This window comes from Onychomys torridus, unplaced genomic scaffold, assembly GCF_903995425.1.
Source record: "Onychomys torridus unplaced genomic scaffold, mOncTor1.1, whole genome shotgun sequence".
In the NCBI taxonomy this organism is placed as follows: domain Eukaryota; kingdom Metazoa; phylum Chordata; class Mammalia; order Rodentia; family Cricetidae; genus Onychomys; species Onychomys torridus.
This window is the reverse complement of record NW_023412870.1, coordinates 1,005,591-1,032,223: the sequence shown is the minus strand read 5'-3', so window position 1 is coordinate 1,032,223 and position 26,633 is coordinate 1,005,591. Positions and strand designations below refer to the sequence as shown.

The 26,633-nt window shown below is 42.2% G+C and overlaps 1 protein-coding gene and 1 pseudogene across 1 annotated transcript; one reads left to right on the top strand and one right to left on the bottom strand.

Annotated features, from left to right (window-relative positions):
- Positions 1–11,801: 11,801 nt before the first annotated feature.
- Positions 11,802–13,593, top strand: Ubd (ubiquitin D). The gene is made up of 2 exons (XM_036176304.1): positions 11,802–11,820; positions 13,126–13,593. Exons 1-2 carry the CDS (start codon positions 11,803–11,805, stop codon positions 13,591–13,593), a joined length of 486 nt encoding a protein of 161 aa, XP_036032197.1. The 5' UTR covers position 11,802.
- Positions 13,594–14,858: 1,265 nt separating this feature from the next.
- Positions 14,859–16,078, bottom strand: LOC118575930 (annotated as a pseudogene).
- Between the last annotated feature and the right edge of the window lie 10,555 nt (positions 16,079–26,633).

Here is a 26,633-nt window from a genome sequence, read left to right as displayed (position 1 = left end):
CATTCCTTGTGTCAAGACCCTTCTTCTAACAGGTTGAGAATTACTATAAGTGGGCACTACGAGGACAGATTTTTCTCTGTCCTGTTCTTGTGAAGGCATAGTGAAAAGAGCAGTCTTTTAAGTCAATCATTATAACAGACCGTCCCTTAGGTAATAAAGAAGGCAAGGGACAGCTCTCAAATCTGTTAACATTCTTTTTTCTAGACTTTTTAAAAAAATGACAAATATAGGAGAATTCCAAGAACTGGTTGATTCTTCAATATGCTGAGCATTTAGCTGCTCTGTTGTAGTGCCTGTAATTTCTCTGACTGAGAAAGGCCATTGTCCCACTCACACAGGTGTATCAGTTTTAACTATTTTAAAGGTAGGGATGTTGGCACCTTTGAAAGTTCAGCAGCTGTTGTGTTCCACTGATGTACAAACCTGAATGGTCAGTGACTGTTTTTGATAATACTTACAATATTTCTCTCAGAAACATTCTTTATCTTATGGTTAGTTTCTGAGATTGGAGGAATGTTAATCTGTGTTTTCCATTGCTGCAATAAATCACACTTCTGTAAATTCATTGTTATGTTAGCCACATATGGCTTTAATTTTTTCTATCTGTCCTTCTGGCCCTATACACTTGACCTCCTTCATACTTTGTTTTTACCTGCGATGAAGTTCCAGCCCCTAGAAGCTGGATATTTACCTCTTGAATAGGTCAATGTAGATGCCAAGATTTTGGTGAAATTATTGTTACATCTGTACCCATGTCTAACAAACCTTCAATGCCATTTATTCATATTTTTAGCTTTGGTCTTTGATCATTTATAGAAGTTTGCCAAAATACTTGTTTTATGGTCTCCCCTGAATTTATTCTTTTTCTCTTTCTTTCTGCCTTTCTTTCTTTCTTCCTTCCTTCCTTCCTTCCTTCCTTCCTTCCTTCCTTCCTTTCTTTCTTTCTTCTCTCTTTCTGCCTTTCTTTCTTCCTTCCTTCCTTCCTTCCTTTCTTTCTTTCTTCCTTCCTTTCTTTCTTTCTTTCTTTCTTTCTTTCTTTCTTTCTTTCTTTCTTTTTTTAGAGACAGGGTAGCTTTGTGCCTTTTCTGAAACTCACTTGGTAGCCCAGGCTGGCCTCAAACTCACAAAAATCCACCTGGCTCAGCCTCCCGAGTTCAGGGATTAAAGGTGTGTGCCACCACCACTTGGCTCTCCCCAGAATTTTTCATTTTATCTACTGAAGCTGTTGTATGTTTGATTACATTGAGAGAAGTATGGTTTTTAACATCATGCCTTAAATCTTTTAATTTCACTATGGATGAGTTTCTCTGCTGTGGATATCGCTCTGTATAAATAAAATTCTGATTGGCCAGTGGCCAGGCAGGAAGTATAGGCGGGACAAGAGAGAAGAGAATTCTGGGAAGTGGAAGACTGAGGAGAGACACTGCCAGCTGCTGCCATGAGAAGCAACATGTAAAGACACCGGTAAGCCACAAGCCATGTGGCAAAGTATAGACTAACAGAAATGGGTTAATTTAAGATAGAAGAAGTAGATAACAAGAAGCCTGCCACGGCCATACAGTTTGAAAGCAATATAAGTTTCTGTGTGTTTACTTGGTTGATCCTGAGCATCTATGGGCCTGGCGGGTGAGAGAGATTTGTCCTGATTGTGGGCCAGGCAGGAAAACTCTAACTACATTTCTCCAATGTTGACAGGGAATAATTGAACTGAGTTTGATATTGGGGCATATGGGATGCCTCCTAAAGCCTTTCCCAAATGGCAAAGGCTTACCTTACCTGTCCATTGTTGATCTACATTTATTAGTTCAATGCTGGCCTTTGTCAAACCTTCTGCACACTCTAGAAGACTAGGGCCTTCTGTTTGGATTATCTCTAGGGAAAAAAACAAACAAACGAAAACAAACATTTTTTTTAGGAACATCTTGCCTACAATCCCTTTTCAGATGACCTTGCCTATCACAATTAAAACATCTGCCATTTTGATTCTTCTTAAATTTTTTTTAGTAATCACTTATTCTATTAAAGCAGCATCATAAGCATGAGTTCCAATATCAGCTGCATCTCTAATACATTCATCTATTGGTGCTGATCTTGCTTTTAAAGTCTTAATCCTTTTACATTCTGAATTAGCATTTTCAAAACCCAAAGATTCAATTAACATTCATCTGACTTCTGGAATTGATCCTATTCTATTTACACTTGAATTCAATCTTTGTAAAAAAAAAACAATGAAGGCTTTTTGGTCATGGTGTTTCATTGCAGCAATAAAAATACTAACTAAGACAATTATCAACCAATAGAATATGACAGAAATGGTGATGTGTCTCATCCAAGACCAAGCTGAGTAGAACTATGACATCCTCCTTTTTCTTTCTTTTGATTTTTTTACCTAAGAGAAATCATTCTAATGTTGGATATAGAGATACATTTTGAGAGGTTATTGAAGACTAGATAGGTATAATTTTCCTTAGTTATGATAAAAGATAAGTTAGATATTAAACCTTAGACTCACAAATATAGGATAGATAGTATATCTTCTTTAATTTTGCCAAATAATAATAGACTAGATATTATAAATAGACTAGATATTGTAACTGTAATTCTTGCTTGATAATTGTTTTATTATCTGTAATTTTACTATGTAAAGTTAAAACCTTCCCTAAAAAAAAAAAAAAAGAAAGAAAGAAAGAAAAGGGGAATGCTGTGGATATCACTCTGTGTAAATAAAATGCTGATTGGCCAGTAGCCAGGCAGGAAGTGTAGGCGGGACAAGAGAGAAGAGAATGCTGGGAGTGGAAGGCTGAGTTGGGGAGAGAGCTGAGAGCTGCTGCCATGACAGTTGAGATGTAAGGTACAGGTAAGCCACGAGCCACATGGCAACTCATAAATTAATAGAAATGGGTTAGTTTAAGATAGAAAAAGTAGATAACAAGAAGCCTGCCACGGCCATACAGTTTATATGTGGGTTGTGGGACCGTGGGGGCTTGGTGGCACCTGGAGAGAAGCTCTCCAACTACAGGTTATAGTCACAGAATTAGCAAACTGTCAACCTCAGAAAACCTGGACAAGGCTGAATATTTATAAGACTTGGTTGAGGATTACAAGATGTCCCAGACACATGTTACTTGTTGTTAATAAATAGCCTTAGTTCCTCTCAAAATGTATCTCTATCTAAGAATAGTGTTGGTGCCAACTTCTTTTGGTCATAGGAAGTTGTAACACATGACTGTTGAGACTCATAACTGGTCCAAGTGACTGTTGAATGCTGCGTTTATTTTTCAGCCAATTTTAGCTTCTTTTGCTAACATATATTATATGATGGATGATCAGTTTCCTGGGCATGATGATACACATTTGTATTGCAGCACTATGGGGGCAGAGGCAAGTGGATCTCTATGGGTTCAAGGCCAGCACTATCTACATGGTGAGACCTTGTCTCAAAAAGCTTTTAGTGGGATCTACTTATTTTGAGGTAAGGAGGGCATAGAATCACAAAAACTAACTTATATATAGGTAGTGAGTTCTCTCTCTCTCTCTCTTTGGAGCTGAGGATCAACCCAGGGCCTTGTGCTTGCTAGGCAAGCGCTCTACCACTGAGCCAAACCCCAACCCTTCATGGCGAGGTGGTTTGAGTGAGAATATCCTTTGTAGACACGTGTGTCTGAGTGCTTGGCCCTCAGCGAGCAGTACTGTTTGGGAAGGATTAAATGTGACCTCGTTGGAGTAAGTATGGCCTTGTTGGAAGAAGTGTGTCAGTGGTGGTGGTATTTGAGGTTTCAAAAGCCCATACAGGCCCAGTATCTCCCCCCCCCCTCTCTGCCTGCTGTTCAGGATGTAGCTCTGAGATACTTCTCCAGTACCATGTCTGTCTGCCTGCCACCACGCTCAACACCCTGATGATAACGGAGTAATCCTCTAAGCAAGCCTCAACTAAATGTTTTCTTCTGTAAGTTCCCTTGGTCTTCATAGCAACAGAACAGTAACTAAGATACTTGGCCATTAGCCTGGCAACTGGTGATTAGCACTGAAGGTTGTTCCTATTGGTGGAGAGCTTATAGCCAGTCCTATTCTGAGCCAAAAACAAGAGCTACATCTCTTCTCTTTCCCTCTCCACTCCCTTGCATTTTCTCCTCTCCCTCTTTTTCTACTTCTTCCTCTCTTTTTCTCTCTCCTCTTTCTCTTCATCTTTCTTTCTATTCCTCTATCTTCCTTCTACCAATTTATCCATCTGTCCATCAAATTCAAGCCAAGCATGTACAGGCTGAAAGAAGTCCAAAACCCCAACATTAGTACAAAGCATGTAGATGTAATCATCTTGTTAAATAAGAAACACAGAGCCAATTGCAGAGTTAAAAGCCAAGAGGTCAGAGCAATAGCTGAGAGCTGAAAACCTTATCCTTCACTGCTGCTCTGTCTTTCCTCTCTACAAGAGGCCTACTTCCTGTGTCCTGTCCTTTTTTTTTTTTTTGGTTTTTCGAGACAGGGTTTCTCTGTGTAGCTTTGCGCCTTTCTTGGAACTCACTTGGTAGTTCAGGCTGGCCTCGAACTCACAGAGATCCGCCTGCCTCTGCCTCCCCAGTGCTGGGATTAAAGGCGTGTGCCACCACCGCCTGGCCTGAATCCTGTCTTTTTATATAGACTTTCTGTTCTGCCTTCTTATTGGTTGTAAACCCAGCCACATGACCTCCTCATCACTGCCTGTCTGATCTGACCTCCAGGTCTTCTATGGTTGGTATTGAGATTAAAAGCGTGTGTCTCCAGGCTGGCTGTATCCTTGAACACACAGAGATCCTGCCTAGCTCTGCCTCCCAAGTGCTGGGATTAAAGGTGTGCACCACCACCGCCCAGCTTCTGCTATGGCTTGCTCTGACCCCAAGGCAACTTTATTAATAATACAAATAAAATCACATTTCAGTACAAATAAAATATCACTATAAAAGCATATGATGGGGTTGGGGATTTGGCTCAGTGGTAGAGTGCTTGCCAAGCAAGCGCAAGGCCCAGGATTCGATCCTCAGCTCCAAAAAAAAAAAAAAAAAAAGCATATGATAAGTCTTTCATTATCACAAGCAACATCTTCCCTCTGAGGTATTGCATGCATACATATTTTAGCATAATAATACTTTCTTTTTTTCTAAATAAAGATCATTTGTTACTCGGGAGATTTAGTGCAAAAGGCCCAGTTCTGAGGGTTCTAATAAGCTAGTTGTAATCCCCTCCCAATATGCCAATCAAAGAAACAAGCAACGATGAAGGGCAGAAAGGGGAGATCTACTCACTGTGGCTACAACTGGGAAGAACAAATGATGGCCTTTTGATAGAGCTGACAGAAACTTTGAGATTTTATAGACAAAGGGAAGCAAAGCTGAAGCTAGAGAGTGACAGAGGAGGTCAGCTTGGTCAGGCAGTAGCCTGCTGATTGCAGTCTCAGCCCTGATTCTTCAGCGGGTTCAGGAGAACTTGTCTAGTTCTCATGGGGTGATGACTATTGCTCAGGGTGCTGTCTTGATATCACAGCTGTCACCCTCATTCAGAGTATGATGTCATCCTGGGGCTGTTTACAAGGCTTGCTGTAGCAGAAGGGTAGTTTCAGTTTCTTGCCATAAAGACATTTATGAGTCAGTCCTGTCTTTCCTGGAATCCAAATTCTTACCAGGAGAAAGTGATTCAGGAAGAAAGAAAGTTAAAGAGGCAAAAAATAGAGTTAGTTAAGCCCATGGCTGATTCCCTTTCCACATTTAGTATGATGCAGACTCTTTAAACTTATGTTTTCAGTTAATTCTTTTCTACATATTCATTACTTTAGTTATCTTGGTGTGTTTTGCTTTCATGTTTATTACAATAATACCACAGTAGTGTCTCTCACTTCATACATTATGAATGTTAGTATGGGATTGCTGGATTAGAAGATAGGTACATTAAAAACGTTTAAATTCATTTCTACCACAAAACTTCATACCACAAATAATACACGTGACAAACATGTAAGCTTTAAAGCATAGTAATATCACAGTGGATACCTATGCTTTTCAGTTTCTTTAAAAAGGAGTTACTATCTTTTTTCATTTTTATTATTTCTTTTTTTTACTGTACTATAAATTTCACCACTACTCCCTTTTATTTCTTCTTTCCAAGCCCTCCCCTAATCCCCTCCTTGTTCTTTTCAGATTCATGGCCTCTTTTTTCATTAATTGTTATTACCAGCCTATATATGTATGTGTATACATATGTATTAATAAAGATAGCCTTCTCAGTCTGTATAATATTACTTATATGTAAGTTTTGGGGCCAAGAATTTAGTATTTGATAACTAGTTGGTGTGTTCTTCACTGGGGAGGATGATTTCTCTCACTCAGCATTCCTTAGCTGCTTGTAGGTCTTTGTATAAGGTTCAGGCTTGGTATCTTCTCTGTCTACATACTTTGGCATGTCTATTGTCCTTTATAAGCCCATGTTTAGGTAGTTATGTTGATTAAATTTCATGGGTATAACTTCTGTCATTACTCAGAGACTCAATCTTACAGCAAACTCCCTGATCATCTGGCCCGTACAACCTTTCTGGCCCTTCTGCAATCTTTCTTGAGCCTTAGATGCAGGAGTTGTTTTGTAGATGTATCCACTGGGACAGGGCTCCACAACTCTGCAGGTTGATTGGTTATTGTTTTTTGTAATTGTCTCTGTCTATTGCAAGGAGAAGTTTCCTTGATAAGGGATGAGGATAGCACTTATCTGTGGATATTATAACAAATATTTAGAGTGTAGTCAGGGATTATTCTGATTTAGTAAAGTGGCGGTTGTAGGTTCTTCTCCAAGACCCATGATTTCATTAGCCTTGGGAAGTTGGCTAGACGTTCCAGGCATGATTTTGCTCTTGTTGAATGGGTCTTAAGTCCAACTAAAGGGATGTTGACTACTGCCAACCTTTACTGTGGGAGGTCCCTTCAAGCTCTACTGGTGGCAGGGAAATGAACTGCAAGAGCCAAGAAGGAAATCCAGTTCAACATGACTTAGCCAGGCTGGTTATAACTTTTTGGAATCTGACTCCAAGCAGTTTATTTTTGATGTATTTAAACACAGTACAACTTTGGGAAAAGGTTTCTCATGAGAATTATCACAATAAAGCCTAGGGCATAACTACATCAAAACTTTTCCACAAAACACATATCTTTTGCAAAGTACCTGTGATCCCTTCCACAAGAATGGGTTCTATTGACTAAGAAACAATGGTCAGAATAAGTGTTGTAGAGTTTTGAAAGAAAATGGCCTGCAAAGGGAGTGCCACTGTTAGGAGGTGTGGATTTGTTGGATTATGTATGGCTTAGTTGGAGGAAATATGTCACTGTGGGGATGGACTTTGAGGTCTCCTATGCTCAAGGTACACCCAGTGACATGGCTCACTTCCTGTTGCCTGTGGATCAAGATGTAGAACCCTCAGCTCCTTCTCTAGGACCATGTCTGCCTGTATGCCAACATGTTCCACCATGATGATAACTGACTAAACCTCTGAAACTGTAAATTGCCCCAATTAAATGTTTTCCTTTATAAGAGTTGCCATGTCTCTTTACAGCAACAGAAACCCTAACTAAGACAGAACTTGATATCAGGGACTGTGTTATTTCTGTGATAGGCCTGACCATGCTTTTGTTTAAAGTAATATGGACCTTGGGACTGTGGATTAGAAAAGCAGTTGAATACTTTTAAGTGCTACTTAATGGGCCATGCTAGTAAGAACATGGAAGACAGTGGTGCTGGGGGTGATTTGATGAACTCTGGCTCAAGAGGTTTCAGAGGAGAAGAATTTTAGCATGTTGCCTAGAGATCATTCCTGTGATATTTTGGTGAAGAATGTGGATACTTTTTACCCTTGTCTGAAGAGTCTGCCTGAGGCTAAGGTGAAGAGTTTTGGATTAATTCCATTGGCAGAGGAAATCTCAAAACATCCCTAATATCGACTCTATTGTATGGTTATTAGTGTTAACTTTAATGAAGATATATAATAAAAAGGAGCAAGCTGAGAAAGGAAAATATAAAATGTACAATTTGAGGTGAAAAGGAGCACAAGGAAGTGGAATGGAGCTAAATCCTGTGTTCAAGGAGATAAACAGATTAAGAAATGAAATAAAGAGAGTGGTGACCTCAGGGTAAGATCCACCCAGCTAAGTTTCCAACTTGTGAAAAGGAATTAAAAAAAAAGCTTAAAGATGGGTATGATGGTGCATGCTTCTTAATCCCAGCTCTCAGAAGGCAGAGGCTGGTAGATCTCTGAGTTTGAGGCCAGCCTAGTCTACAGAGCAAGGAAACTATTGAAAACAGAAAGCTGGTGAAGATGTAATTGAACAAGGGTAAATGTTCCAGTCCCAACAAGCAGCAGAACTTGGCAGGTTTGGCCACATGGTCTGGCTTTGGTGTCAGAGAGACTAAGGAAAGCTGCTGAGGCCAGGCATGTGTCAGGGGTATCCCTTCGTTGAGGTCTAGAGAGGTCATTGAGTGAAGCTGTGAAGGTGAAGCCTGGGTTGCCTTGGAGACTCCAAGATGTTGAAGATGCCAGAACTGTGAGATGCCTGCTGAGGAAAGCTGCCAACAGGGAGTGGAACCAGCCCAAGAGAGAGAAATGTATTATAGTCAATAAATCTGAAAGGAGTTGGCAATCTGAAGAGTGTTTTGACATCAGACTTGGAGATGCAGAATTTGAAGTTTTCCTAACTGGTTTTTGGTTTTGCCTTGGTTCAGTATTTCCTCACTGTGCTCCTAATATGGTACTCAGCAACAGCAGTACACACTCTTAATTGCTGAACCATCCCTCCCTACATTTATTTTTAATTTTTTTAGACAAGGTGTCACTGTATAGCCTGGCTGGCCTATAACCTACTATGTAAACCAGATGGCCTTGAACTCACAGAGATCCACTTGTCTCTACTTCTGGAGTGATAGGATTACAAGTGTGCCACCATGACCAGCTACTTTTCTCATGTGTTTTGTTTCTATATTTTTAAATGGCCAATGTAATAAAAATTATTTGCAAGACTAGGGCTGGGGAGGTAGTGATAGAGTGCTTGCCTATTTACAAGAATACATGTAAGTGGAGAAAAATAGCAGAAAAGCTAAAAAAATAACAACAAAATTCCTGAAGAGAACCCACCAAATTCTGGAGTTTTTTCTTTTTCTGTTTTTCTAGGGAGGGGATCAGACCTATATATTGCGTGTGTTAAGCAAGAGTTTTATCACTCAGTTGCACACATCCTCTCTGCGTCTTTTAGCTTGTACCCATATGTCTAAGGGGCAAAGAGAGTCAACAACATGTGCCAAGGCAGTGGGAATCTCTACTTTTTTATGTTTTGTATATTTATATAGCTATGTGGTCTGAAATGTTATATTATCTTATTAGCCTGTGATAATTTCACTATAAAACACTTATTTTAAATCATAACATTACCTATAACAAAATTAAGTATACATTATATCTCTTAAGGAATCAACTGCTTTAAAAACACTAAGTTTTGACAATGACAATAGCTTAACTCTGGCTAGGATAAGATGAGGAAATGTCAGTGTGACTTGGAGGCTCTTATTTCCTCTTTAATATCTTCAAGTAACTCATAGCATTTGGATTCAGCTTTATTTCTGTTAGGTGAAAACACCCTGAATTTCAGAATATTTATCCTCTTTTTCTGTTCTTTGTATTATAGCTTTTCTTAGTTTGAGATCTATAAATACTTCTTCATGCAGTCTTCTTGGTCTTGTGTTCTTGTCTATGAAATGATGAGAAGGAAGTGGTGGAGCAGGAGGGGACAGGAAGAAAAAGAAAAGGGATCAGAGTCCAGATTTATTTTGTTTATATTACTACAAAAGGCACCATTTCTCAGAATCTAAGTCCTCTCTGGTGGGAAACCCCTGAGGTAGCTTCTCCTAGGAGTATCCCAGACTTGCTCTCACAATCACTCCATGCTGGAAATCCCCAACTGCAGTGAGTGTTTTCCCTGCTCTTTCCTTCCTTTGGTGGCAACAATAATATATGGCTAGAAGCCAAGGACTAGAGTGGCAAAGATATGCACTGGAATCTTGCTGACTAGCTAGTACTTGAACAACTTTAGTGAGTTGGTCTTGCATAGCATGAATCTTAACAGGTCTTATTAATAAAATAAAACCCAAGCCAGGTATTGGGGTGAATTCTGGAAGATCAGAGAAGCAGAATAAGCCACAGCTTCCTCACCTTGCCAGTTCCTCCGCTGATCCTGTTTCCTCAGACTGGAAGCCTCTGAGTCCTCATATCCAAATGTATATCAGCTGAACTGCTGCTAGAAGCCTAAAAGCTTAACCAACCAAATGCTTCTAGTTTCTGGTCTTCACGCCTTATATATTTTCCTGCCTTCTACCATCACTCCCTAGGATTAAAGGCTCACTTCTTGGGATTAAAGGCGTGTGTCACAATGGCTGGCTGTTTTCAATGTAGCCTTGAAATCACTGAGATCCAGAGGGATTTCTCTCTCTGGAATGGTAGGATTAAAAGTGTGAGTGCCACCATTTTCTAGCCTCTATAGCTAGTGGCTTTTCTGTTCTCTGACCCCAGATAAGTTTATTAGGGTACACAATATTTTGGGGAACACAATAGCACCACAATCTTGTTTATTCCTAATGATACCAATACTTCACCACAGTATGAAAATAGCAAATGAGACCAGGTTTAATAATCTTATTCTGAAATATATATTCTCACTAAATATTGCTTTTTGTTATTAGTTCACTAATTATTCACACACTATATATTTATTAAGCATCTTTCTGCACCAGTTAACAAGCTGGGTATACAAGTGAACTAAAACACAATCTTCAAGTGCTCAGTGGGGATCATAGACAAACAGATAATCCTATTGCTAGAGAAATAGGCTTCAGAAGACTTTAGGAGGAAGTATGGGAGGATAATCCAGAACTGGAGAGAAGGAGTAGGGGCTCCTGGAGGCAATGTTGCCTGTGCTGTGTTCTTAAACACCAGAACTGTGGTGTGCATATGGTGAAAGGTGGGAGCCAGAATTAACAGTTGGTTTTGGATTGTTCTCAAGTAGTATGTTTGATTTGCAGGTCCTGGGTCAGGGTTGGAAATGTATTAGAGGTTCAAGAACCAGGAATCCAAAGTGTGTGTGTGTGTGTGTGTGTGTGTGTGTGTGTGTGTGTGTGTTTAAAAATTTTATAAATAAGGTTTTCTGAACTGGGAAGACAATTGTAGAACAGCCTACAATTACCTAATTTTATAGGCCTATGTTAAAAGATGAGAGCATATTTCCATAATATAGTATATGTAGCAAGTGGTACCCCAGGGCACTAAGTCATGACTGCAGTCCAGGCTCGTTTTCTTCTGTATCTCATGCAGGTGGATTTCATACATTCTTTCCAATGAGTGGGAAAAGGCTCCTGACAACCTGGTCAGTCATCACCAATCCTACCTGTCTTCTATGGGTATCCTTGCTCTTAGAGAGGCCTGAAACTCTTAAAACAGTGAGGAAGGGCTACCAAGAATCATGAATTATCAAGCCAATGAAGGTCAAGGTTAGTGGCTGAGCAGTAATAAAGCAGGGTTGGGAGCCCTTATCATAGAAGGGCTATCCTGCGCTCAGAACTAGGCATACAGATGGACAGGTTAAAGGGAGGCGCCCATGTACAGAGAGTGAAAGCAAAAGTGAAAGGAAATTCTGGAGAACAAAGGTCATTGCTAAACTGGACAACACAGCGGTCTTGGGGATTTCCAGTCCAGCCACTCACATATAAGCAGACTTGAGGAATTTTTCCACTCAGCCTCTGATTGCAGACATGGCTTCCTGCATCTGTGTAAGTCGGGGTCTGATAAAAGAATGGGAAGGAAAAGTATTTCCATGCATTGGGAATACAGTTCCATAATTCATGAGGGGACAGTGTCTGGAAGGTGAGGGGTGTTGGGTGGGCACCATTTAGGAGATAAGGCAGACATTGATAACTGCACAACAGGAGGAGGTACTCTGGAGAGAGCTTGGTCATTTGGCTTATTAAACTTTTAAGATATTTTAATTATGTATTAAATTATGTGTTGTATGTGTGTATGTATATGCAGGGTCATGGTCCGACGATACTCTGCTAGAGTCAATTCTGCCCCTCCTCCGTCATAGGGATCAAACTGAGGTGCTGAGGCTTGGTGGCAAGAGTTTTTACCAGATAAGCATTTTGCCAGACAAACTTGGGAGAAATGGTAGGGCATTGTGCTTCAACAAGGCTGGCAAGATGTGAAATTAGGGAAATAATTTTCAGAGTTCTTAACCTTAAGCTTCTCTCTTCAAAGGAAAATTTCACAAATCTCATTTAAGTTATCAGTGATCTAACACATTACCTGAAACAAGAATATGTCCTCATGAAGAGAACCTGTAGTCAGTGCAGTGCCCAACACAGGATGAAACCTCTAGGTTGGGAAGATGTTTTTGAATGGTGTATGAGGAGGTTTTCATAGAGTTTGCAGACCTGATTCTTCCCCATCTTCCAGAATTCTGCAGTAAATGAAATCAAACCTAGATATAGTTCCTATCTTATGTGGTTGGGATCCTAGTCTAATTAAAAGAAGATATTAAGCTCGTACAACAATAGTTATAAAAATATAAACAATACAGATTAACAACATTAAACACAGCATCACTACAACATGGTCATTATCAGAAATCAATGGGGACATTAATAAGAATGTAATAGTGTGGAGATTATGACTTAACCAGGGTTTGTTCTGAATTAGTCACAGAGGGTGAAGCAAGGCTGAGAGTATCCTATGAGGTGGCCACATCTTGGAAATTTGCTTTGGAGTTGTTTAAGAATCTGTGTACATCTTTTGAAGTCATGTAGTGTCTTTGCTTTTGATATCTGGCTTAGGAGAGGCCAGTTAATAGGGTAGGAAATTGGTAGTTACATTGGAGATATATTAGATATACATCTCAAGAGGGATGAGACTAATGCTCCATTGTGTTAAAATATGGGAATTCGAAGTTTTAAGAGAGGGGGAGATACAGATTGTTGGGTAGGAGCCGAAGGGCCAAGCGGACAGAACAATGAAGGTGAGGAGTGGGGTGTAGAGGGTGGCAGGCATTCTAGGTGACTCTCTTGGCTTTCTTTGTTTAGATTGTCCACTCTGAGCAACGGCCATTGATGACCTTTGACGCCACTGAGAGTGACAAAGTGAAGAAGATAAATGAACATATCAGATCCCAAACCAAGGTTTCTGTGCATGACCAGATCCTTCTGCTAGGCTCCAAGATCCTCAAGCCCCAGAGAAAACTGTCATCTTATGGCATTGACAAGGAAACAACCATCCACCTCACTCTGAAGGTGGTGAAGCCTAGTGATGAAGAGCTGCCCTTGTTTCTGGTGGAGTCAAGCAACGAGGGGCAAAGACACCTCCTCCACGTTGGAAGATCCAGCTCAGTGGCCCAGGTGAAAGAGATGATCGAGAGGGTGACTGCCGTGAACCCCAAGACTCAGATTGTGACTTGCAATGGAAAGAGGCTGGAAGATGGAAAGATCATGGCTGACTACAACATCAGGAGGGGCACTTTGCTCTTTCTGACAATGCACTGCATTGGGGGGTGACTACATGGATGGGGCGATAAGATGATCAAAGCCCACTTCCTTTTAGCTCTAACAATTACATTCTTTGATTATTTCTAAAAATTAATGAGAATGAAATAAAGTGGAGTGGAGTAAGCATATTTGTCAAGTCTGTAATTCCTTGTTTCTGACATAGTTCATTATGTGGCAGGATTGTTGCCGAGAGCAGAAACTCAAACATTAGTCAGATGTGGTGGTGGTAAACACTTTTAATTTCAGGACTTGAGAGGCAGGGGCAGGTAGACTAATGAGTAATTGTTGAACCAAATTGGGTTCTACTTATAGAGAATAGAGAAGTAATGTGTTATATATTTTTTTACCCCCAAAGGATCATAATCTAATAGATGATTTAGAAATTCATTCAATCATCCTCTCTTCTTATTTAAGATATTTGGTATGAAATAAAACCTAGTACCTTCTCCATCTGCTGTGTCTAACACCTAACTAAATGTTCATCTTGGGCAAGGAAGGGAAGGGGTTAACTTCTGGGTTCTTCTAGCTGATAGAGCTTCCTTTGCCATGGGATACCTTTCTTCATCTTCCTTCTATTTGCTCATCTGCCTCACTTCTAGCAAAGGCAAGATTTTCTCACAGCCTGACTATGGCTGCCTTCATCCTTACAAATGCTGGTTCCTTCTCTTCTTTAAAACGAGTTCAAAAGCCATATCCTGCAGATGGGATTCCCGGCTTAACCAGGCCTGGCACAAATTTCCTATACTTGCAGATTTTCCTTGTAGGCTTATGTATCCAGTGTTCTCACCCGGCTAGTTCTGTGTTAGCTGGGTTGGCTCCCCAAGAAGATAAAACATGCCTATTTCTGGAAGCTATCTATGTAAGGTAGGGACATGGCCTTCTTGTTAACTCCACCTGATAGCTGAGGCCATGGAATTTTTTATAATCTTTTGTAAGCCTGGGGAAAACCAAAGGTCAGCACCTGGGTGCTCATCATTTTATCTCCATGTGGATTCAAGAGTGGTTACAAAGTCTCCCGAGGATGAGGATGGTTCCCTCCTCCATCATGCTTCCCTTCTGTAGAAAGTCTCAAGAGCCATTTACCCCTTCACCATATATGTGTGTTTATATTTTTCAGGGATTTCCCCTCAAGAATCCAAACCCTAGCAGGTGAGAGAAAGGGATACCTTTTACTAACCCTTGAGGACTCCTTGAGGACAAAACTTGCTGATTCTCATGCAAAGACAAATAATATGGGCACCCCAGTTCCGGGACCAGCGCCCTTCTTAGTCCACTCATTGTCTGACTTGCCCCCTCCCCAGACTCCGTAAGAACCTCTGCGCCGCCCCCTTCACTTCCTTATTTCGCAGTGTGTAGATAAGGGGATTGAGCGCGGGTGTGACCACCGTATAGAAGAGCGAGATGAACTTGCCGCGGCCCTGGTTGTAACTATGTGTGGGTTGCAGGTAGGTGTAGGTGGCAGACCCATAGAATAGGCAGACGGCGGTCAGGTGAGAGCCACACGTGCTCGCTGCTTTCCGCCGGCCCGCGCGGGAGCGCATACCCCAGACCGCGCGGCCCACGGCGGTGTAGGAGACCAGGATGACCGCAGAAGGCACCAACAGGATGACCACCCGCGCGGCGAACATCTGGCGCTCGGTGGCGCTGCGGCCGCCGCGGCAAGCTAGCTGCAGCAGCGCGGGCAGTTCGCAGATGAAATGGTCCAGACGGCGGGCGGCGCAGAGCGGACGCGCGGCCAACAGGGCGGTCTGCGCAGCGGAGTTAGCCAGGCCGCCGAGCCAAGAGGCGCTGGCCAGAGCGCGGCACAAGCGCGGCGAGGCGAGTGCGGTGTAGCGCAGCGGGCGGCATACCGCAGCCGCGCGGTCCAGCGCCATAACCGCCAGCAGCACGCACTCGGCGGAGCCCAGGGCCAGCGAGGCGCACAGCTGTGCCATGCACCCGCCGCGCGGTAGCTCTAGCACTGGGCCGCACAGGCTGGCCAGCAGCGGCGGCACCACACTGGTGGTGAAGCCCACATCCACCAGGGCCAAGTGGCAGAGGAAGTAGTACATGGGTGTGTGCAGGCGCGGATCGCGAATGGCCAACAGCACCAACGCCGCGTTGCCTGTCAGCGTTAGTAGGTAGCAGAGAAGGACCAGCGCAAAGAGGACAGGTTGCAGCGATGGCCAGTCCGTGAAACCCAGCAGTAGGAAGCGCTCCGCTGAGCTGTGGTTAGCCTGAGGGGAAACTCCAAGAAGGTTCAGAAGGATAAAACAAAGATATTTAGTGCTAGCAGGCTTGGTGGTGCAGATCTTGCGCTCAAGAGGCAGAGGCCAGAAATCGTGGTGAGTTTGAGGCCAGCCTAGTCTATATAGTGAGTTCCAGGTCAGCCAGAGCTATGCAGTGAGACCCTATCTTATCACTATCCCCGACAACCAGGAATCCCCAATGTGGGATAAACTGGGCAAGAGAGGAAAGCCTGTACCCAAATGTTAGTTTCATTACATAGCCACATGCCAGTATTCGTTCTCAAGCTCCTAAAAGGGAGACAATGACTCTCTTAAACAGATGAGCCAGTTGAGGATTTAGAAAATTATGCTGTCCCGAGTCCATCGCTTATCAGGTCTGTCTCCCTGGCTCTGGCTGCACTTCCAGGAATTAAATTCAGTGTCTTTACCAGGAGCAGCTATAAAGATACAGAAGGACACACTCCATCTGAGCCTTCTTCCCCCATTTTCCTTAAAAGTGTGCATTGTCTAAAAGTCAAGCCTGAGTGAGAATAGATGGAGCAGCATTGCCACTGTTTTTGGTTTATGCAAAAGTTACAGTTGAAGCTAGGAAAGCCCTGAGCAGATGACCCTAACTCTGCTCTATGTGCAAACCAAGGTGGAAGGACTTCTTGTAAATGCCTGTATTATATAAAAATAGAATGTAACCTCAACCAGTTAGGAGCAGCCCACAAATGTATGTATCTGTAAACTTCTCACTGGAATAGACCAAATATTTTCTTCTTCTTGATCCTCCGTCCCTCCCTTTCTTCCTTCCTCCTGCCTGCTCCCTCTTTCCATCCTTCACTTCCTTTCAACAGGGTTTCAGGAAGGCCTTCAGTTTTATTTGCAGCAAGAGGATGATCTTGAACTCCTGACCCTCTTGTGTTCACCATCAGAGTGCTGGGGTTAATAAGCATGTGCCACCATGCCCAGTCTCCAAGCAAATGGTTCTTTGTTTTTACTTCCATGTTTATCCTATAAAAAATGTTCCCTTTGTTTTCCCACTGTGACCCACTGGATCACCTCCACCTGACTCAGGAACAACTGCTTGCTCAAATAAACTCCTTAAAAGTTTATTATGCTTCCGTTTTCCCCCCTTTGGATTGAGGCCTTGTGCAAGCTAAGGGTATGCTCAGTACTGAGCTCTACCCCAACTCCATGAGTTTGTTTTTTAATCCATTCTATTGTTGTCTAACCTGTGGAGGCTACTTATATAGCTCAGGACCTCCTGCTATAGATGTGACTGGTGCTCGGGATCACCAGACTAGCTTGATGGGGGAAGGGACACTTCCTGTCAGAGCGGAAATGAGAAAACCTTACTTCTGGCAAGCACAGCTGCCTCTAGTTGGCTATTTGAGATATAGAATTCAGTTCACGTGCCATTCTGCCTAATTTTGACTTGTGTAAATGGGGGAGTTTGAAGTGGATGATTTCTTGTATCTCTCCTGGGCTTTCCTGTCAATCATTTCTCAAACAAATTAAAAAGAAATGCAAGAGCCAAGCAGTGGTGGTGCACTTGGGAGGCAGAGGCAGGTGGCTTCCCATGAGTTCTAGACTGGCCTGGTCTACAGAGTGAGTTCCAGGAAAACCAGGGATACACAGACTTAAACCTGACTAACTCCAAGGTCTTCAGCTTTACCGGCTATATCATGCCAGACTGTGGAAGACAAAAGGACATGCAAAGCTTGATCTTTATTTCTAGACAACTTTACTGCATTGGGGCTGAACTGTACATGGATAAAATATAAGACATGACATTTAACTTTGTGAAGTAGTGGTGGCTAGAGGTGTTGAATTACAAAAAATCAAATTCTTCAGTACTGTGATTTCATAACCATGTACCATCATACCTAGGAAAGTCCTAAAATATTTTCCTTCAGACATGCCACTGCATGAGAACAGGTACCCACTAATAAAATTTCACAGACAATCTTTATGTTTTGCACAAATCCCCAAGAACATAGTTGTAACACACACACACACACACACACACACACACACACACACACACACACTGATGATTTTTCAGAAGGCAAATCTATTGTAAATAGTATAACATGTCTTTAAACTTTCCTTGACTTCCTAGACTGTGACCCTAGCTGAAAAACCATTTATTCTTAGAGCAATGTAACAAACTTACCTTCATGTCTAACCTCTGGCTCTGCTTTTAGACCTTGAATTTATGTTGGTGTCTTGCTTGTGTTCTGGATTCCCTCGGTTTGAAGTTACAGAGGGCAAGATTAGCAAAAGACCCAAATATTTGAGTGTATTGGTTGCTGGAAAGAATACCTGAGATCAGAGCCACATGCCCCAGGATGAAGATAAGGGGTTGGTGCCATCCTGTTCAGCAGAGGAATAAATCAATGGTTTGAAAAAAAGATGCCTAAGTTTGTGGAATTGAGATACAGAGGCAGAAGTCAAGGCTGTTACTGGAGAGCCCTGTAAGGAGCACAAACAGGTCAATTGCTTGAGTCTTGTGGTAGTAGCTAATTAACCTTCACTAGCGATTACACCAAAAATATTCTTTTAAAATCTAACGAGAGAGAGAAAATGAAGGATACTGACACTTTTTCTCACTAAAGAAGAAACAAGAATCCACTTTGCCTGCTCCTTAGAAGAGGGGACACAGCGCTGGGGAATCTGCGTCCCTGTCCCATAATTATCATTTTCCATGGAGGTGTCCAGAGAGGCATTCCCCAAGGTGATGGAGGGGGAATCCTGGAGAGACTATCCCTTCAGGGTACTGTGTCTCTGGCAGGCTGTGGAGGCTGGAGGAAACATAATTTCCTCTTCTTGTTATTTCCACTCTATTCATTCATTGACTGACCTGCTAACCCTCAGCAAATCTCTGTCATGTCTGTAAAGCAGCCTTAATCTACCAGGGATACTGCAGATTTAAGTCATATTAAGGTTTTTTTTTATTTTGAAAAAGGAACAGCATTTTAATATATAGTCCAAGCTGCTGAGTGCTGAGACTACTGGTATGTTTCCTCACATCAACCTCATCAACCTCACCCTCAGCTGGACATCGGCTTTTATTATCTGTTACCACTTGTGGTTTCTGTTAACCCCCTCCATCCCTTCAGCTCCTCTTTATTCTTGAATATGCTGTGCTGGTCCACCCTTTCCTCTTCTTGTAAATCTTGGAGAATAACTATGCACAAAATTAAAAACTTGTCCCCTTCCCCTTCCATTTCCTTCTTCAGCAATCTGGAAATTCACTATAGTTCCTCATCTACCTTGTGTCTTCATGTCTCTCTCTAAAGCCCAGATTGCCTTCTGCCGTTGTGATTACGTCTTTGGGCTGGTGAAGTGGCTCATTGGTAAAGGTGTTTGCCACCACCTTGACAATCTGAATTTCATACCCAAGATTGACATGGTGGGAGAAGAGAGTTGACTCCTAAGACTTGTCCTCCAACTTCTGCATACACATGGGCCCATACCTCACTACCACTGCACATACTAATAAACAAATGCAATAAAAAGTTTAAAAATTGGGCTGGAGAGATGGCTCAGAGGTTAAGAGCACTGACTGCTCTTCTAGAGGTCCTGAGTTCAATTCCCAGCAACCACATGGTGCCTCACAACCATCTGTAATGAGATCTGCTGCCCTCTTCTGGCCTGCAGGCCTACATGTAGGCAGAACACTGTATACATAATAAATAAATAAATCTTAAAAAAAATTTAAAAATTGCCGGGCGGTGGTGGCGCATGCCTTTAGTCCCAGCACTCAGGAGGCAGAGGTAGGCAGATCTCTGTGAGTTCAAGGCCAGCCTGGTCTACCAAGTGAGTTCCAGGAAAGACACAAAGCTACACAGAGAAACCCTGTCTTGAAAAACCAAAAAAAAAAAAAAAAAAAAAAGTTTAAAAATTACAATTACTTCTTTGTAAACTCTAAGCAATATTTTCACTTTTTAATATATTCTTGGCTAAATTACTGCCATATTTAAATTACACTCTAACTTGATCCATTACCTATGCTTTTTTGGTTGATAGTGGCTGGAGGAAAACTCACAGATGGGCTGAGAGGTTTCACTTTATTCTGACAACTGACTTTAAAGGGAGGGGCAAAGCCATCGGCAACATGTATACATGTCTATATGCAGTGTAGCTGTTTTTTGTTTTCAAGCTTGGACCATCCCCTTATGGAAGTTACAGGGAGACTTACAAGGCTCATGAAACTTAGTAGCATCAGCCACATCTGGAGGACACTGGGCAGTAAGCAGTTGGTGGAGGACAAGAGACTCCTTGGTGATGCATCTGTCTGCAAGGCGTACAGGGAACTTCTGTCAGTCCTTAACCCATGCTGGGTGGGATTTTCTGTGATGCCAGAGTCACTCGCAGCCCTGTAAATAACCCCAGCAAGAGTCATTGCTTCACTAAACTTCACTTGGGAGGAGTAATTTCATTGAACTGTTGTTACCCTTTCTATCTGGGGCGAACAAAATAGAACATCTAAGAAAAAACTATTGAACAAATTATTGCCCAAATAAGGAGTGAAGAAAAAGCGAACACACATGAGTTTTAGAGGGACAGTTGCATGGGTTCTACCATGGTAAGACATGCAACTGTCGCTGACCCATCCAGGGTGGACCATCCTTGAGGGGAACTCAAGGCTGTCATTTTATTCTATGCAGTATAGAATGTTATGCTTTTTGATGACGGGATACACATGGACAAGGATTCCCCTCAAGTAGTTAACGGACTAGAGAGCATGGCACTGTCTTAGTTACTTCTCTATTGCTGTGACAAAACACCATGACCAAGGCAACATTAAAAAAAATAATGATAAAAAAATAAAAGCAGAGTTTTTTGGTGGCTCTCAGTCCCAGAGGATTAGAGTCCATGACCATCATGGCAGGGGTCACGGCAGCAGGCAGGCAGGCATGGCACTTGAACGGTAGCTGAGAGCTTATATCCTCAGAGAGGGAGGGAGTGGAAATGGCAGGGGCTTTAGAAACATTGAAGCCCACCCCCAGCGACACACCTTCAGCAAGGCAATACCTCCTGACCCTTCCCCCATAGTGCCACCACCTGGAGACCAAAGTATTCAAGCTTGTGGGGGAAACCACCAAAGTTACCATCCCTGAATGTAACAAATGTGGGTCAGGATTGCAGTCAGGCTATGACAGCTGTTGTTTAGGGTCTACTGTGGTTGTTAAGATTAGCAACAGGGTTGACCTATCTGTCTAAGAAGAACCTACCCATGTGAGGAAGAAGCTAAAATGTGAAAACCACATGTAGATGTTATGTTTCACATTTGGCCCCTGATTTGGTAAGAAAAAAAGTGGATGGGGGGAGAATGATAAGATAGGCATATTGTCCAGCCGAGCTAACATTTCTGGCAGGCAGGCCTTGAGGAAAGAGAACAAATCAGATCTGTGGTAAGAGCCTTGCCTGGGATCCAAAACCTTGGAACTTGTGGGACAGTTAGCAAGGAGAGAGAAAGCAGGTAAAAGTGATAGGAAACATATCTGAGGTCTAACCATTAGTTCAGAGGATGATAAAAACTATGATTAAGAATGCAGACAGGGCCTTAATAATGACTCAGCACAGGAAGCTTGTTTTCTGTCATTTCCAAACCTTCAGCTTTCAGTTAAGAATCCCGGATATTATGGACACCAGTGATAAAGGGCATTGAGATTTAATTCTATTTGTACTTTGCCCTTTCTATGGGTGGGAGGTGATGAGATTTGGTAATAGATCGCGGGCCTGACATTGTAAGATGATGCAGCTTAGAGAGAGACTAGATTTGCTTTCTCTAATGCTCAGGAACATTGCAGGGATAGAGAGAATCCAAGAGCCAGAGAATGGGGAGGAAGCTGTGAAGTTTTCTTTTCTGGACATCCATGGCTGCTGCACTCCCAAAGTCACAGCTGTGGTGGTTACTTGAACAAGACATGCAGAAGACTGGGCCTATTAACATTCCATGATGAATGGAGGAGAGGCTCATGAGACACTACCCCACCCTGAGGAGTTATAGGCAGCTAGTGGTTGATAGAGGAGGGAAGTCATATTCCATAGTGCTGTAGCCACTGGTAAATTGTCCTTGTTCAAGTAATAATTCCCTAACTATGTTCCTGCAAGTGATCTTGATCAAATGTGATAAAGTATGCACATGTGAAAAAGACACAAGGGCTGGAGAGATGCTCAGCAGTTAAGAGCACTGGTAGCTCTTGCAGAGGTCCTGGGTTTGATTCCCAGTACCCAAATGATGTCTCACAACTGTCTGTAACTCCAGACCTTGGGGATCTGATACCTTCTCCTGACCTCTGTAAGCATGAGGCAAGCATGTGATGCACAGACATACACGCAGACAAAATGCTCATATACATTAAATAAATAAAAAGACCTGAAACAAGGAGAAAAGGGATTTGGTAAGAGGGGTGGATAAGAGAGGATAATGGAAGGGAATGAGTTCAAAGTACATTATATGTGTATAAAAGAAACTGAAAGGAAAAAATAGAGACCAGATTTGGCAATATTGGAGTGATCTAGTCACAGTTCCCTGCAGCCTCCGGCCTCCTTCTCTCTATCATCCCTCTTCAGCAAGTACTGCCACCCCTGCTTTATGAACCCCAGGTAGCATTGAGTTATAGCCCTGGTCCTTATTTTCTCTGCCTCCCTGACTTCTGGCATATAGTAACCCAAATAATATCTGAGCTTGTAGCAAAGCCATATATTACCTTAGATCACCCACCCTCTGTAGAAACCTAGAGGTTAACCTATAGTAAAGAACTTTCTTTGGTTGGTATTCAGAACAAACCTCTATTGTGGTGGCCAATGTCAGATGTTATTAAACTGTCTTTTTACCTGAAATAAATCTCAGCTCCTATGTATACCAACCTGGAACCGATGTTTTGATCATTTAAAACGTCTGGGTGGTCAGAAAATTAAAACGAAACCCGAAGCATCTCTCGTCTTCTATGGACCTAGGCAGACAAGAACAGGAAAGAGTGATGGTGGAGGAGAGGGCTGTAAGGGCCTTGCCTTCTTCATCAGCTTGATGAGTTTCAGTGGAGGCAGCTCAGGTGGTGGTAAGGCCCTAGTGAATCGCCAATCTTTCAGCCTTTCACCCGGAGTCAGTCTTCCCACGACTACAGTTCTTCCCATGGTGCAATGGGCTCCTTCTATAGTGTTTGTTCTCTGAATGCAGTGACTTACTTAGCCACTGGAAGGAGGAAGAGCCTTTGTTAAACGTGGTTGGTAGGGAGGGCCTGTTCATCAGTTAGATGACTGATTTGGACCAAACTCACTTTGTTGTACCGTCTCTGGGATGCATTTAAAGTTACTGTTTACAAAAACTTTTACCTGAATTTTCAAGAGTCCAACAATTTCTGAGCAGAGTCTTCCTCCTTTTTAAATACCATCACACACACAAAAAACAACCAACCAACCAACCAACCAACCAACCATCACAGAATGCATTTCTGGACGTCAGTATAGTAGACGCGTGCTGCCACCATGTGTCTAAATCATGCAACGACACCTTTTGCAGTTCCTGAAGGCTGGCTCTCAAATCCTGAAACACAGCAATATTCTTTTGAGCTCACTGAAGCTTAGGGCAGTAATTTTCAGAGTTTTATGAGTTGTACTCATAGACTTCTTGATTAATCTTATAATTTTCATGTATACGTTCTCTGGTGCTGATTTTGGTGCTATCCTGACAGGTCAATAGTATTGATTCAACTATCACAGGCTCCTACTTTGCTCCACATAAAAGGTGATTATAATGTTGGAGTATGTGCAAACTGTTGAAGAGATGACCTGTCTCACTGCAGGGCAATTATTCAAACTGCCTATCCTCCTTGTAGGTCATTATTACAGCTCAAAAAGAGCCTTGGGAAATAATGAAGGGACATGAGGCCTCTCTGCCACAGTTATCCTGTTCACTGGGTACAATGGGGGCATGGGCAGATTTGGACTTGGTTTAGTTCTAACTTTACAAAAATCCTTTCTGCTTTCATTTCACCTCTAGCTATTCCTTTTTTTGGGGGGCCGTCTGTGATCAAATTCTTGCTTGTTTTCCAGATCTTTATTCCATTGTTTAAGCAACTGAACAGCTTAAAGTAAAACATGATCTGAGATACAAAGGGAAGGATTTTCATGAGTCTTTGGGAGGGGTGTTCCTCACTTGATCAGACAACAGAGCTGATGGATTAGTGCTCATGCCTAACTTGTAGACCTACTATATCAGGAGGCTGCATTCTAACAGTACTCAGGCTGAGGTGTTACACTGGGGAGGGAGAGGCACCCAGGCATTGAGCTGACCCTGCTGTCTCAGAGGAGTTTCCAGATTAGAGGTTGGATGCTCAGGTGCAGCTCACAGACATGAGAGAGACATAGGGTAGGAAACACACTGCATTTGGGAAAGAGATAACATACGATGTCTTGTTTTCCTCAATCTGGTGGATCTTGATTATTTGTAAGACAGCATCTCCCTGTGTCTAAACTTGTCTATTGTCTGCTGAAAGTCTGTGTGAACACAAGAGACAGAAACCTTTCTTCTGGCCTCCTTTCCTGTCTAGGGTCAGAATTAATGAATTTAGAACTTCGTTACCTATTGTGACTGGTGTTGACCATGGAATCAAGTGGGCATATTTAAATTTGGCTCAGGACTGATATTTTGGTTCAAGATCCTGTGGCAGTGATGGTGGAGAAAGGGCATTCACCACACTTTCTGATTTTGTTCTTTGTGAGAGGTCCAGCTACAGAAAGTAGCGGATCCTCAGGGGCATAAGCACAGAGCAGTAGATTCCTAGCCTAGCACAGCACATTTAATTCAGACTTCTCTTTGTCATGAAACTGAAGACACACAGGTGGTGTTTGCTCTAGGTCACTGGCAATTTTGTAACAGTGAAGCTTATAATCTAGGGTTTCAGTCCTTTATCATTTTTTTTTTCAGAGACAGGATTTCATACAGCCGAAGCTGGCCTGGTATTAAAGACAATCCTCCTGCTTCAGTATTCTGAATACTAAGATTACAAGTTTGAGTTACTGTACTTGGCTCCAAATCTTAAGTCTTAACTTTAAAAACTTATTTATTACGTTTGCATGTGTGTGCATTTTTGCAGGCATACATGTATTCATGCTCCATTCTGAAGTCAGAAGACAGCTTATGGGAGCTGGTTCTACCTGTGGTTTCTGGGGATTAAAATCAGGTCTTCATGCTTCATGACAAGTGCCCTCACCTGCTGAGTCATCTTTCCAGTCCCCAGTCTCAACCCTTAACTAGGGCTTTCCCCGTTCAAAACCAACTCCTGTTTTCATGTGATGGTCTGTTTTACATCTGTGTGTCTGCAACTGGATACATCATGCAATGTGTACACTCATAATTACAAATGCCCACAAATACTTCATACATGAAAGTGAAAAGTGGACACACCTAACATTTCATCAGCAGGTGGGAGAATAAACTGAGGTCTTACATGATGGGCCACTACTCAGAAATGAATATGAATGGGCTGTTATATGCTATAGCATGGGTGAGTCTCAAAACAATTATATTGTATTAAAATAGACTAAAAGTCCATTCATATAATCTCAAGAAAAGGCAAGTTGATCTGTAATGATGAAATGCAGATGAAAGGTTGTTTAGGAATAAGGATTGCAGGGAGGAGTGGGAGGGAAATATTGTGGTGGGGCAAGGGAAAGCTGTTGTTTGAATCTTAGATGGTCTTTTGATAAAAAACTCAGAGCCAGACATCAGGATGAAAGCTGAAAGGTCAGAGAAGCACAACAGCCAGCCACTAGTTCTTACCTCTACAAAATCCTCAGTCTAAAGAGAGTGAGTTCCTGTTTCCTCACGCCTTATATACCTTTCTCTGCCCTGCCATATTACTTCCTGGGGTTAAAGGCATGTGTCACTACTGCCTGGCTGTTTCTCTCCTATACTGGATCAATTTCTTGTAGCCCAGTGTGGCCTTGAACTCACAGAGATTCAGATGGATCTCTGCCTCCTGAGTGATAGGATTCAAGGAGTGCCACATTTCCTAAATTCACATTGTTGCATGACAGTTTCATGGGAATCAGTGTTTTCTCTCCAAACAAGGTCTGTCTGGACAGAATCACCACCAGTGTTCACTCAGTTTTCACTACAGTTTCAAGAGAACAACAAACACACAGAAGATAACAAAGAAGTGCTGGCAAAGTTTTAAGTGTTGGGGATAATAAAATGTGGATTTTATTTTTCACTTTACATTTTATTTTTTAAATTAAATTTATTCTTTGAAAATTTAATTCTTGTATATAATGAATTCTGGTTTCTCTCTCTCTCTCTCTCTCTCTTTCTCTCTCTCTCTCCATCCCTTATTTTAATTTTAATCATTAGTGAATTCTTAATTAATGTGTCCTCTTGATCCTCTGGGAGACTTTTAGTTTTTGAGACAGGGTTTTACCCTATAGCCTAGACTGGCCTGGAACTTGCAATGGTCCTCCTGCCTCAGTCTCCCAAGCCCTGGGGTGGTAGAATTGCATTACCAGAACTTCTCATTAATTTGTTCTGCTTTCCACAAACTCCTATACTTCATGGATATTCTGTTCATCTTCAGTGTGCTGGATGTTTTTGTCTTGCCTTACTGATGGGACACTTTTCTGCAGCCTTGTTGTGTTTTCTCCACCTTCCTTTGGGTTTCCCTAACACCAACCCTTTGATGCAGAAATACCCTCTTCCCCTGCACACACTGTCAGATGGACATTACTTTCTGTGCCATTCGGTTTGACTTAGTATTAAAAATATTTGTAGAGATACCCATGTAGCATGGGTTCTCACAAACTTCCAGAGAAATTGACTTACTTGTC